This window comes from Aotus nancymaae, unplaced genomic scaffold, assembly GCF_030222135.1.
Source record: "Aotus nancymaae isolate 86718 unplaced genomic scaffold, 86718_ANA_hifiasm-v0.15.2.pri h1tg000059l, whole genome shotgun sequence".
Classification (NCBI taxonomy): Eukaryota; Metazoa; Chordata; class Mammalia; order Primates; family Aotidae; genus Aotus; species Aotus nancymaae.
In genome coordinates, this window is record NW_026988473.1 from 56837203 (window position 1) to 56850722 (window position 13520).

The 13520-nt window shown below is 56.9% G+C and overlaps 1 protein-coding gene across 1 annotated transcript in view; it reads left to right on the forward strand.

Annotated features, from left to right (window-relative positions):
* The first annotated feature begins 292 nt into the window (after positions 1-292).
* Positions 293-13520, forward strand: part of ATG16L2 (autophagy related 16 like 2) — a 28900-nt gene continuing 15672 nt past the window's right edge. The window contains exons 1-14 of the mRNA XM_012456929.2: positions 293-410; positions 2242-2341; positions 2954-3053; positions 7281-7354; positions 7675-7926; positions 8107-8172; positions 8476-8601; positions 9695-9757; positions 10364-10472; positions 10928-11033; positions 11792-11862; positions 12136-12207; positions 12322-12442; positions 12789-12894. Coding sequence (XP_012312352.1) covers positions 293-410; positions 2242-2341; positions 2954-3053; positions 7281-7354; positions 7675-7926; positions 8107-8172; positions 8476-8601; positions 9695-9757; positions 10364-10472; positions 10928-11033; positions 11792-11862; positions 12136-12207; positions 12322-12442; positions 12789-12894 — 1484 coding nt within the window. The remainder of the gene's footprint in view (positions 411-2241; positions 2342-2953; positions 3054-7280; positions 7355-7674; positions 7927-8106; positions 8173-8475; positions 8602-9694; positions 9758-10363; positions 10473-10927; positions 11034-11791; positions 11863-12135; positions 12208-12321; positions 12443-12788; positions 12895-13520) is intronic.

Consider the following 13520-nt stretch of genomic DNA (forward strand, 5'->3'; position numbering starts at 1 on the left):
CTGCGTGGGGAAGCCGTCCCGAAGGCTCCGACCTCGCTCCCGCTTATGACCCTCTGAGCCACAGGAGCCCCTACTTAGGTGAACATTTCGGACGGGCCCCGGCGGTGCAGACCCCGAGGCGGCCTCCCCCAGCGTCGGCCTTCGGTCCTCCCAGCCAGAGCGCTCTTGGGACAAGCCGGGGATTCCCCGCCGCCGCCCGCCTCCTGGCGTCACGGAGTCCCCGCGACGACCCGCCCCGGCCCGGCGCCGTCCCGGGCGGGAGGAGCGCGCAGCGAGGCGAGAGAACGCGGCCATGGCGGGGCCCGGGGTCCCCGGCGCCCCCGCAGCCCTCTGGAAACACCACATCGTGCGGCAGCTGCGGCTTCGGGACCGCACGCAAAAGGCGCTCTTCCTGGAGCTGGTGCCGGCCTGTGAGTGCGCCCCGGGGCTGAGAGGATGGCCGCTGAGGGGACGCGGCTCCCGGCGCGGGGAGAGGGTTTGACTGGTTCCTCCGCCCGTGACCCGAGTGCGCCGTGCCTTGTGGCTTGAGCCTGTGCGTTACGCCCACTCTGACTGCCAGGACTCCGCCCCTTGCCATCCAGGCTCTGCTTAGAACCTGGACGAACCCCTCCTAGCCCCGCTGCCCTCGTTGTCCCTCAGGACGGGGCCCTGCCTCCCACGAGCTGGGCTTCCTAGGCGCAAGTGCGTCCCCAGGTGTTGGTTTTGCAGAGTCTCTTGTGCCTCCTCTCCCGGGCGGTCCCCGGGGTAGGGGCTTGATCAGTGCACTTGGTCCGGGTAGCGCAGTGAAAGAACGCGGGACTTGTCCAGAGCCGCCACTTATTGGCCCATCCGGAGAGGGGTGACACTCGGAACCTCTAAAGAGGCGGCTGTGCATCTCAGGCTCTGCCGCCCACAGGCGCCGCTGGCGCAGGCTTATGGAGCACCTCCTCATCAGCCTACCCAGCCTGAGGGGACATCAGGGGGCCCCCGAGCTGCGGGCGGATGCTGGATGAGCCCAGGCAAGTCGGACTCTCAGAGAATTGTTTCTGGGCAGCTAGTCAGGATGGGGTGTGGAAGTTCAAGACGGGTTAAACAGGTGTGCCTGTGTGTCGCGCCTCTGGTGACCTGAGATTGTATGTCTGGGGTTGGAAATCTAACCACAATCCCAGCGGCTCTCTCACTGGGGCTAAACTTGGCCAACCCCCCACAGTCGAATCTGCTCTTATCCAGGAAAATTTCTCTGCAAGCTTCCAGGGTGCTGCCTCTACCTTCAGGGTTGCGAGGCCAGCCCCCACCTCCAGCAGCCACATTTTTCCACTGCTCAGATGGACAGTGGAACTGTCCAGTTTGAGGGAGGGGTCACTCCCCCCCCCTCAACTCTCAAGGAGCTGTGAGTCTGAGGGACTGAAGAGACCTGGAGGGCTGAAATCAGACCGCAGGGACAGTCTTGAGGTCTTGGGCAGTTCACATCCCTAAGCCTCAGTCTTCTTACCTGTTAATTGGGTATGGAGACCTTTAGGTTTGCTGGGGGGTGCAGTGCCCTGGGGGCTGAGGTGGGGTTTGTGTGAGAACTAGGCCAGGCCCAGGAGCCTCAGTCAAGGTGACAGGGCACTGGGGGTGGGAAGGAAGTTGATGAGGAGGGAGCTAGGCCTGGGCTTACCACCCCGCCCTCCCCTGGAACTGGTGAGAAAAGAGGAAGTGACTGTGGATGGGGGAGGGGATGTGTTCCAGGGTCAAACCTCCAGAAGGTCTGCTGGATAATTGCTCAAGGACTTTCTATTCCGGCCTGGGGGTACCTTACACCAACCCTGGGGAAGTTGGGATTATTTTTAAGTGCAGAGAGCTAGAGCCTATGGAGGGGAAGTGACTTGCCAAAGGCCATTGACAGGTGGAGCTCTGTTTCATCACTTTCTGGGACTAAGCCTTGCTCTGAGGCAGGAATGAATCAACCCCATGCCCTTTCCTTCCCTCAGGACCCTCAGTGGGCAGTACCCCGCAGTGGTCATCCTTCTGTCCCTGGGAGAGCAGGTCCTGTTACGGGTGGGCCTGGGGACCCGTGCTATGAGGACACTGCTAGTGCTGAAGGTCCTGTAGAGCTGCACAGATGCCCCTCAGGCACAGGGCAGAGGCCAGCCTGACAGAAGCTTCCCCATTGCTAGCATCTCTGGGCTCCTGCAGCCCTCCCAGCCTGAGGGAACTTGCATGTCAGGAGGCTGCTAGGTATCTCTCTCTGCCCCAGGCTCATCCTCTTGCACCCCACAGATAACCATCTCTTAGAGAAGGCTGAGCTGCTGGACAAGTTCTCAAAGAAGCTGCAGCCGGAGCCAAACAGTGTCACTCCCGCCACCCACCAGGGCCCCTGGTGAGTGTGTGTATGTGTTCGTGGTCACAAAGGGCTGCCTGTGCTGGGGCCCTGCCCCCGAGGCCTTTGCTGGGTTCATTCTCTCTCTAGTGCCTCATCAGCCCCTGGCTGCTGCCCAGGGGTAGTGGGGGTCGGGGAGAGGCAGGCCCTTGGCCTTCCCACAGGCCAGTTGCTTAGAATCTCTTTCCCCTCCACCTTTCTTTGTCCATCTCTCTGCATTTGTCCCATCCCTTCCCCTCCCACCCCTACACTCTTTTCCCCTTCTCAGTCTTTTTCCATTTCCCTGTTCCTTACCTGATGCCTAAAGAATGGGTCTTGCTACCTATTCCAAAGAGGGAGTAAAGATGAGAACCAGGAATGGGTTGGGGCTCAGAGTTGGGAGGTGCTTCTTGAGAAGGGTCCTTGGCCAAGGCCTAGGGGAATCTTGGAGCAGAGGAGTCATGGACAGCTCATTTCTAGACTTACCTTTTCCTTTACTAGCTTGGTGGCTTCCATCTTCCCAGGGGGAAGTTAATGGCTCTTGTTTTAGGCTTTTCATGTAGCATCCCTTGGGTGCCTTTGGGCACTTGGGTGAATCGGGGGACACTGAGCACTACTCTGATTGGTTGGCAGGGAGGAATCAGAGCCTGACTCAGACCAAGTCCAATCACTGGCCACTCTGAAGGTGAAATGGCAGGAGGAGGAGGAGGGGCTCCGGCTGGTCTGTGGTGAGGTAAGTTGGGTAGGAGTTTGAAAATGAGGTGGAGAGATGTGGTCGAAGGGAGCCAGCCAGTGAGGGACACTCCTGTGTTTGCTGCATTCTCTAAGTCCAGTGCTGCAAGCATTGAGTGATCCCCAGTGTGTGCCAGGCCCTGACCGGAAGCTAGGCAGGGGTCAGAGTGCCCCAGGCAGCACAGGATGAAGTGGGCTCCAACAGCAGCTAGAGGGAGTTAGGTGTACAGGGGCCTGGCAGCCCGTTTTCCCTTCCACATGGTTTAGCTTGCTCTGCTCACTTCTGCATGGCTCACCCCTTGCCCAGCCATCCTCAAGGCCCAGCTCCAGCTGATGCTCAATGTACATTTGCAGACTACAGGAGTAAGGTTCATTTAGCCCATTGGCAGGGTGCAGACCCTCCACCTGACACTACCACCTTCCCTGCCCCCCTGCAACTGTGTCTCTTGGCTTCTCTTTCACCATGCTCTCTTGGTTTCCCTTTCATTTCTGTGGCTGTTGGCTCTGAACTTCCTTCACTGGCTCCTCTCCCTCCTCCCTATTCTCCTCCCTTCAATATGGGTGTTCTTGGGGCTCACTGACTCCCATGGCCTCAGGGATTTTCTCCTTGTCTGTCGACTCTCCGGTCTGTCTCTAGCCCAGCCTTCTTTTCTGACCTCCTGACTCTCTTGCCCAGCTGCTTTTTGGACATCACATCTAAAATCAGAGTCACCATCTCCCCCATAATATGGCCCACACCATTTCAAGAGTTGACTCTCTGCTAAGCATTGCCTCAGTTAACCCTTCACAACTTTATGGTTGCAGAGGAGGAAACTGAGGCTTGGAGAGGTAGAGCCAGGATTTGAGCCCCTCCCACACAAATCACCTTCTGTGCTCTCCTTTCTCTCAACAACTGTTGACCATTGCTATATCAAAGGAACAGGAAATGCAGCAGTAAACAAGACCTGGCCCCATGGGGCTTCCAGTCCTCTGAAGGAGACTGTGATAGCCCAGTAAATACACATCCAATCACAGCATGGCAAGTCACCTGCCCAACAGAAGTGTGGGCATAGGTATGGATTCATTTGAGAACCTCTCCCTAGAGCTGCTGTTGTAGGTCCAATTTGATATTTGTTTGAGAGGATTCTCAAACATCTGAGTGCCCCCCCCCGCCCCGCCCTGCCTTCTGGGCTGTGAGCTCCCCAAACCCTGAGATGTCTTGGTTTGCCTTCAAGGCAAACCTACATCCTTAGGGCCTGTGTCCACAGTCCATACTAATGACTATTTGTAGACTAAGCGATGAATGAGGTAGGCCGTTCCTGTGACTGCCCCCCAGTGGTTCTCTTACATGCTGGAAACCCAGGGGCACCTCTGACTCCTCCTAGCCCTCCATCCTGAGCTGGTCACAAGCTTATGTTGACTCTACCTCCAAATCCATCAGTGTCCCTCTGTTTCATGTACCATATCTGACCTGGTACAAGTAACCTTCATCCTACCCTGAAACACTCCTTCAGCACTCCCTGTCCCTTCTCCATACAGCTTTCAGAGTGACATATTTTAATTAAAAAAATGATCTCCATTAAAGACAAACAATATACAAAACATGCTTGTAAACAACTCAAAGAGAATAGAAGCCCATAGAGTAAAAATTAAAAGCCTGTCTTCACCTCTCCCCATGGTCAGTGTGCTGTAGATCTTCCAGAGCTCCTAGCCTGGCTCCCCTGTCGAGGTCTCCAGCCTATTGTCGCTTCTCCTGCCACTCTCATCTCTGAGCTCATGGCTCCCTTTGCCTGAGATACTTTCCTGCACCGCAGCACTCCTTCCCTGGACACATAGCAGCCAGTACCCAGTGGATGGGGGCAGTGGGAAAGCTTTTTCTTTTCTCTTAAAAAATTTTCTTTAGTAGTTCCACACATCACAAGCATTTATTATTATTATTACTTTAACTTTATTTATTTATTTATTTTTAAGATGGAGTCTTGCTCCGTTGCCCAGGCTGGAGTGCCAGTGGTGTGATCTCAGCTTACTGCAACCTCCACCTTCTGGGTTTGAGTGATTCTCCTGCCTCAACATCCTGGAGTAGCTGAGGATTACAGGTGTGTGCCACCACACCTGGCTAATTTTTGTATTTTTAGTAGAGATGGGGTTTTACCATGTTGGTCAGGCTGCTCTTGAACTCCTGACATTGTGATCCGCCCACCTAGGCCTCCCAAAGTGCTGGGATTACAGGCGTGAGCCACTGCACCCGGCCAACTTTTTATTTTAAAATAATTATAGATTCACAGGAAGTTGCAAGGATAGTCCAGAGAGTTCCTGTGTCCCCTTCCCCCAGCGTCTCCCACTGGCTACATCTTACATAACTATAGAACCCACAACCAGGAAACTGGGATTGGTATAAAGTGTGTATATGTCCTTTGTCATTTTATCACATGTAGATTTGTGTAACCGTCAAGATACGGCACTATTTCACCACTACAAAGATCTCTTTCTTGCTACCCTTTTTTAGTCACATTCACCCCTCTCTCCCCCAGTAACCCCTCGCAACTACTAATCTGTTTTCCACCTCTACTACTTGAATTTTGAAGGCATACGGGGAGCCGTGGTGGCTCAGTTCTGTTGTCCTGGAGCATGAGGAGGCTAGGCGTTTGAGGCCAGCCTGGGCAACATAGAAACCTCTCATCCATTAAAAAAAAAAAAAAAAAAAAACGGGCTGGGTGCACTGGCTCACGCCTGTAATCCCAGCACTTTGGGAGGCTGAGGTGTGTGGATCACAAGGTCAGGAGCTCAAGACCAGCCTGGCCAACATAGTGAAACCCCATCTCTACTAAAAATACAAAACATTAGCCAGGCGTGGTGGTGTGTGCCTGTAATCCTAGCTACTCAGGAGGCTGAGGCAGGAGAATCACATGAACCCGGGAGGCGGAGGTTGCAGTGAGTTGATATCAAACCATTGCACTCAAGCCCAGGCAACAGTATGAGATTCTGTCTCAAAAAAAAAAAAAAAAAAAAAAGTATACAATAAACTATTGAATAATGTAACACAACATAAATGAAAGCAAGTGACAGGTGAAAAAGTGGAGGTGTTTATCAGATTGCTCAGTGGTGAAAAGAATTATGTTATAAATGGGGCCAACTATGAATAAAGGTGCCCCATCCCGCAGGTTCCCTCTCCGCAGATTCACTCACATAGGGTGTCATGTCAGTGCAGGTGGCAGCACCAGCCTTGCTCCTGTCTGTCCTCATCAGGCCCACATGAGAAGAACACAGGAAGATTAGCAACAAGAGCCCCCACGCTTGGTCTGGACCAGAGGCGCCTCTGGCCCTCATGTTCTCTTGCCACCCTGGTCGGAGCTGCCTTGCCTGGGGTCTGTCTCTCCCATCGACCCTGCTTGGCTCCGGGTTGAAGGCATGTCGAGTGAGGCAGGGGTGCGATGAAATGGCCCTGTGCTGCCAGGCTGTTCCCATATTGAGAGGAGAGGTCCTGGGCTGCCAGGCTGCTTCGTATTGAGTCTGGACCCTGGCTCCCCCAGTTCATGCCTGATCTTAGCGTTGTTTGCCTCTGCGCAGGGCTTCTCGCTGCTGAGACCTGTGCTTGGGCAGGCCTGGGTTGGACGAGGCCAGGAAGCCAACTGGGAGGAGTGGGGAACAGAACTCACATCGCCTGACCAGTGCTTTGCCTGGAGGCTGATGCAGTTAGGTGGCTTGGGCTCAGATCTCTTAGCTACCTGACTTTGGGCAAGACACTTAAACCTCTCTGTCGTTGTCCTTGTCTGCGAAGGGAGAGTGGCAGTGCCGGCCTCCTGGTGTGGTGAGGAGGGAAGAAGTGTGTAGCGTGCTGGGAGCATCATGGCGCCCAAGCGCAGGATGGGCATTTGCCAGCCGCCTCGCTGGGAGTCCTCGCAGTGATCCTGCATGGCGCTGGGAGCGGAGCGCGGGCTTCCCTCTCTTCAGGCAAGGCAGTGGAGGGGGTTGCTCTTGCCAGAGATGTTCCTAGTAGGGTAGCAGAGAAACGAAGCGGCACGGCGAGGATTGAGACCCAGGGCTGAATCCAGAGCATGAGGCCCTTCCACTGCTCCACAAACAGCAGCGCATCCCTGTGCAAGATCCCAAACCTGTGTGGGGCTCAGCTTTCTTTTCAGGAAGGGGGCGGGCAGTGGAGCAGCCGACTGTCCCTTAGCGCCTTTGGCCCGGGACGGACTGGAGGCCTGGAAAGGCCTCAGCGCCGCGGTGCCCACCTGTCCGCCCCCAGATGGCCTACCAGGTGGTGGAGAAGAGCGCGGCCCTGGGCGCCCTGGAGTCGGAGCTGCAGGAGCGGCGAAGCAGGTGAGGCGCGGGCGCGAGGGGGCGCGGGCGCGAGGGACCGCGCCCACCTCAGGGAGGCCCGGGGCCAACTATGTCGAAGGCAGGGGAATGGCACCAGCCAAGAGCTTTCCCCATGTCCTCCCGAACGCCCCCTGAGCCCATCGGTTGGTGCTAGAGAACCGAACGGCAGGGCTCTGAGGGCGAAGGCTTGGGGAAGACCTGGCTTAGCCACCCGGCTGGCCCCGTGGCAGGGGCAGGTCTGTCTTGGCTCCAAGGCAGGTTCCCACTGGGCAGTGACGGGGAAGTCTAGGTACCCGCCATCCGCTGTCTCCATCCTTCAGGCTGGCGGCCCTGGAGGCCCGCGTGGTGCAGCTGCGAGAGGCGCAGGCGCAGCAGGCCCGGCAAGTGGAGGAGCAGCGGGCGCAGAACGCCGCGCAGCGGGAAGCCTACGAGGCGCTGCGCGCGCACGCCGGGCTCCAGGAGGCGGCACTGCGCAGGCTCCAGGAGGAGGCGCGCGACCTGCTGGAGAGGCTTGTGCAGCGCAAGGCCAGCGCCGCCGCTGAGCGCAACTTGCGCAACGAGCGCCGGGAGCGGTGAGGAAGCGGCCCCGCCCCTTCTGAGGAACGGCCCCGCCCCTGCAGGGAGGAGTCCGGACTACCAGTTGTCTGGAAGGGAGAAGGGCCGCAGCCGCCCCCTGGGCGAAGGGACTGGGTCGCGCCCCGCCTCCGTGCGAGGCGCCGCGCCAGCTCTCAGGACGCTTTTCACTCAACCAGGGCCAAGCAGGCGCGGGTGTCCCAGGAGCTGAAGAAGGCTGCCAAGCGGACCGTGAGCATCAGCGAGTAAGAGTGGGGATGAGCCAGTCCGACCCTTGGGTTCTGCCTCCCATCCCCGCCTGCCAGCGGCGACCCAGGCCGCCGACTGTACTTGTGCACAGCCCCGTCCCGCGACCCTCAAGTGGTCGGGGCCCGCGGGACACCTGCAGAGAACCGTGTGGTCTTAGGAGCCTGCATGCGTGCCCGCTGCACGTGTGCCCACACAGAACTCTCTTCACTGGGAATTCCTGTCTTCACCGTGTTCTGTGCTGGGGAAAGTAGCGCCTGGCTTGGTCCCTTGGCCTTTCTGAGCTTCATTACCTCTCCCAGGAGCCCGGACACCCTAGGCGATGTGATGAGGGAGAGAACCGAGACTCTGGCCCTGGCCCTGGCCCTGGCCCCTGAGCCAGAGCCCCTGGAGAGTAAGGCTTGTGAGAAGTGGAAGAGGCCCTTCAGGTGAGGACCCAGGTGATGGTCCCAGAGCTCTAAGCTGAGCCCCAGCCCAGAGGCTGCCAGGGTCTTTCTGTTGGACCTTGGAGTCAGCTCTTGGGTTGGGAGGGGGTTTGAGGAGAGGTCGGAAAGCTCAGACCTTCCAGGACTAGTCTGACCTCCATTGTCTGGAGCTACTTGGGGTCAGTTCTATCTCACCCCAACCCCTACCCTCAACCCTCTTCCTCCTTCCTGGAATCAGAGCTCTGGGAGTGGGGTGTCAGGCTTGTGAATAGCTATCACCAGGAGGGAACCTGTGGGCAAAGCCCAGAGCCCAGCCATGCCAGGTGTGTGTGCAGCCATAGGTGTGCAAGCATGTGCATCTGCAGGGACATGAGGCACAGGTGTGTACAAGCTTGACTGAGCCCGTCTGTGTGTGTGAACATATAAGCATGTGTAGATGTGTGCTCACACTGGTGGGACTGGATTGGGCATCAGTCCTTGGGTGCCCCTCTGCAGAGTCTCCCCTATCTTTCTTGATTGATTTGCCTGTCATTGAGGCTGCCCTCTCTGGGCCCCATTCCGCAGCCTAATGCCTCTTCTCAGTCTTTCCTTGCAGGTCCCTGGTATCCAGGCCTTGGGGCAGTGAAGAAACCATGGGGAGGGGCATGAGATGCCAGTTCCCAAAGTCCTTGGCAGCCATTCTGGGCCAAGTTATTTGTAGGACACACCCTCTCCTGGGCATTGCTGAGGTCACCCAGCAAACTTAGGCTTCCCCCACTCCTATCCCCAGCCTGGGGGAATCTTCAGCACCTCTCCTCCCTGTAGGCCCCAGCTCAGCTTCCCAGGAACTTTCGTTGGTGGATACTTGTAGGGTGAGGCAGTTCTTCCCATCATGATGGAGACCTTGGGAGATTTTCATTACCAAATCCATCGCTGCCGTGACCTTTCTGGGACTGGTCTGGGTCACTCTACTCTCCTGGTCTTGGAGAAGTCAAGTTCTTGTCCCAGACTTGAGAGGTTACGAGCCTCCAGGTCTCTGGCAGTTTGAAAATGACAGACAGCCATTTGTACACACACCAGCCAGTCCCTTAGCACGTCTCTCTCGGTTTTGTCCCAGGTCTGCCTCAGCCACCTCTCTGACGCTGTCCCGCTGTGTGGATGTGGTGAAGGGTCTTCTGGAGTAAGTGTGTGTGTGCCTGTGTGTGCACCCACGTGTGTGTTGGGCTCCCCAGCCCAGGCTTGGTCTGTGTCTGTGCCTCAGCCTGTCTGTCCCTGTGGTGCACAGCTGTCTGCCTGTGAGTCTGTTGGGTCCTGGAGCCAGGAGCCAGGCGAATGGCCTCAGCCCCAAGTCCCTGCTCAGCCGTCTTCCAGGTTCTGTCCTCACAAAGTTCTGTCTTCATCCAGGGTCCTCACAGGGGACCAAGAGCTCCAGCCTGAGGCAGGACAGGAACTCCCACTCAATTGGGAAACATGCTCAGAAATGTCAGGGACTCATTCAGAGTCACAGAGCCAAGCAGTGGCAAGACTGGAATTGAAACCTTAGCCCTGAGGTTTCTCTGCACCTACCAACCCTGCCCTGCTCCTGCCTCTGTATGCTCCCCACCCCTTTCCAGGCCAACCCCTGGGGTTGAGGCTGGGTTTGGGAATGCACTGGCTGCTTCTTGGGGCTGTGTTCTGCCTCCTGCCCTGTCTGCTTCCCATGGTTGATGCCCCAGGGGAGCTGGAGGTTCCCACCTGAGAAGGCCTTGCTAAATGCCTTCCTGACCCCAACCCACCTTACCCCCAGTTTTAAGAAGAGGAGAGGTCACTCAATTGGGGGAGCCCCTGAGCAACGATACCAGAGCATCCCTATGTGTGTGGCCGCCCGACTTCCTACCCAGGCTCAGGATGTGCTGGTAAGGGAGGAGCTGGGTCACATGGGTGGGGCAGTGGTGATGGAGTACAGCCAGGGGACAGTGTTGGCACGGGGAGGTGGTCCCAGGAGGCCAGGGAAGCAAGACTGGGCTCCGCAGCAGGAGCAGGAGTCTGCCTCCCACAGCCTGTGGTGGAAGCCACTCAAGCATGTTATGATGTGAGCTTGGGAGGGAGAGAGAGAAGGCTGGGAGGCCAGGAGGTCAGATAGGGGAGTAGGGTAGCATAGCACGGAGGCTGCTGCAGGGATCCAGGCAGAGGTGAGAACACCTGGTGGGACTAGGTTTGAAATTCAAAAGTGTGGACACAGAGACCGGGGATGCGGTATCACATCTGCAGTGGGCTGTATCTATATGGGCACCCATGAGAGAGGGCCTGTGAGCACTCACAGAGGCATGTGCAGGGAGGGCCGGGGCACCAATCTCCCTTTTACCCACAGGACGCTCACCTCTCTGAGGTCAATGCTGTTCGTTTTGGCCCCAACAGCAGCCTCCTGGCCACTGGAGGGGCTGACCGCCTGATCCACCTCTGGAATGTTGTTGGAAGTAAGGAGTCCTCCCCTGCAGGCCAACCCTGTGCTTCTCTCCAGACCCCCTCCTCAGCTCACTCCTTGGTAGGCAGAGGTCCTGGATCTCTTTGTTTCCCCATCTAGAACATTCTGTGGGCAGTGACTAGACAATGCCTTGACAAGAGTGAGACTCTGGATTCGCTGCTCTGAAAATGAGTGGAGCCTCCCAGCTCCTAGGGTCCAGATTTGCAGAATAGGGAGGGCTGAGTTCAGATAGTCCCTGTTGGGGGTTGGTGGGGGTCCCCTATCATGAGTTCCTACAGGGACAGGCCCTTGAGGAGCTGGCCCCTGAGTCCCCCAGGTGACCCTCTTCTAGTATCACTTGAACTCTCAGAACTCAGCTAAGAGACAAGTATGAACTGTCTGCCTTGTCCCAAGCTTTGTGCTCTATAGAGGGTTGTGTTCTGGGGAGTCAGCACCTGCTCCTGGGGGCCTGCTAGAAAAGGGAAGTCTCTAGCTGGCCTGACCCTGGCTTGCTGCATGACCTACAGAAGTCCCTTCTCCCTGGTCCTCTCTAGCCCGGTCTGTGAAATGACTAGCTGTCCCCTGGGACCCGATGCCAGCAGTTAGGGGAGGTGTAGTCTCCAGCCCAGGCTCCCAGACAGACACAGCGATTCTGTCTTCTAACCTGGGGTGGGGAGGGGGTAGGGAGAGATCTTCCCACTCTCAGTCCCAATTCCTCCATTTTGTGAGGTTAGGACCTCATTTCAACTGTCTCTTCTTCTGGTCCCCCAGGTCGCCTGGAGGCCAACCAGACCCTGGAGGGAGCTGGTGGCAGCATCACCAGTGTGGACTTTGACCCCTCGGTGAGGAACTTTGCCTCAGTGGCATGGGATTGCATCCCCTCCGATCTCCACACTGGGCAGGTGGGGGCTCTGGGCCCTGAGGGCACACCATGGATACCCTAGAATCGGCCCTTGGGCTCTTACACAGATCCTCCTCCCTGGGCCAGAGGCTCCTCTGCCTGCCTTGGTGACCTGGGCTGTGGGAAGCTCTGGGACAGTCCCTAGCCTCATTCTCTGGCCTGAAGGATGTTGCCTCTGGCTTAGCACCTCTCACTTCCTCTCCTATTTCTCCAGGGCTACCAGGTTTTAGCAGCAACTTACAACCAGGCTGCCCAGCTCTGGAAGGTGGGGGAGGCACAGTCCAAGGTGAGGCCTGACTGGAGAGGCTGCCTTGGGGATAAGGGGTCATACCTCAGCACTAGGGGGCCTGTTATGGGGTCTTGGCCGCACTCTTGATATGTATCTGGGGCTGGAGTACAGGAGACACTGTCTGGACACAAGGATAAGGTGACAGCTGCCAAATTCAAGCTAACGAGGCACCAGGCAGTGACTGGGAGCCGCGACCGGACAGTGAAGGAGTGGGACCTCGGCCGCGCCTACTGTGAGTCCCAGCCCCACCTCCCCTCCCCATCAGCCAGAAGCCCCAGGCCAGGGCACAAGGAACCTCACCTGCTCTCTGGGAGTGGCTCTGAGATTCATAGGCATTTGGGGATAAAACCTCTCAAGGCCCTTCTCTATCCCCCAATGGTGTGTTCTGCCCAGTTTCTTGGTGACCTCAGGCTGTGGGTAGGAAAAAGATGTGGGTGAGCCCTGGGCTGGGAAGCAGAAGACCTGGGTTCTAGTATTGGGAGGACACTGTGTTCTGGGCCTCAGCTTCTCCATCTGTCCTGTGGGCTGGCTACTGACAACCTTCTCTGAGGCCCTGGGGTCTGCTGCTTGGTCTCCAGGCTCCAGGACCATCAATGTCCTTTCCTACTGTAATGACGTGGTGTGTGGGGACCATATCATCATTAGTGGCCACAATGACCAGAAGATCCGGTTCTGGGACAGCAGGTGACAGGTGCAGGCTGGGGGTGGACTGGGGGAGGCCTGGGGACAGGGCTCCCAAGTTCTTGTTCCTTTCTCTGGTCATGGCAGGAATCTTGGTGGCACTATGGGCAGGCAAGGCTATGGGGCTGGCACTGCCAGCTGTTGCCTCTCAGCTGGGCTCAGCTGCCCCAGGAGGCTGTGCCACTGTCTTCATGGCTCTTGGTCCAATGCTGGACTCCGCCTGGATCTTGCAACCAAGATGGAGATGCACCTTTTTCCATTTAGTTACCACTTTTACATCAAAAGGAAAAAAATTCTTTTAGTTGTTTTTTAAACCAAAGATCCTAACTTTGGGCTTGAATTGTTTGTAAAAGCAAAGCTAGAGGCCGGCTGCAGTGGCTCATGCCTGTAATCCCAGCACTTTGGGAGGCTGAGGCTCGTGGATCACCTGAGGTCAGGAGTTCGAGACCAGCCTGGCCAACATGGTGAAACCCCGTCTCTACTAAAAATAGCAGCCAGGCATGGTGGCAGATGCCTGTAATCCCAGCTACTTGTAAGGCTGAGGCAGGAGAATCGCTTGAACCCAGGAGGCAGAGGTTACAATATAGTGAGCCAAGATTGTGCCACTGCACTCCAGCTTGGGCAACAGA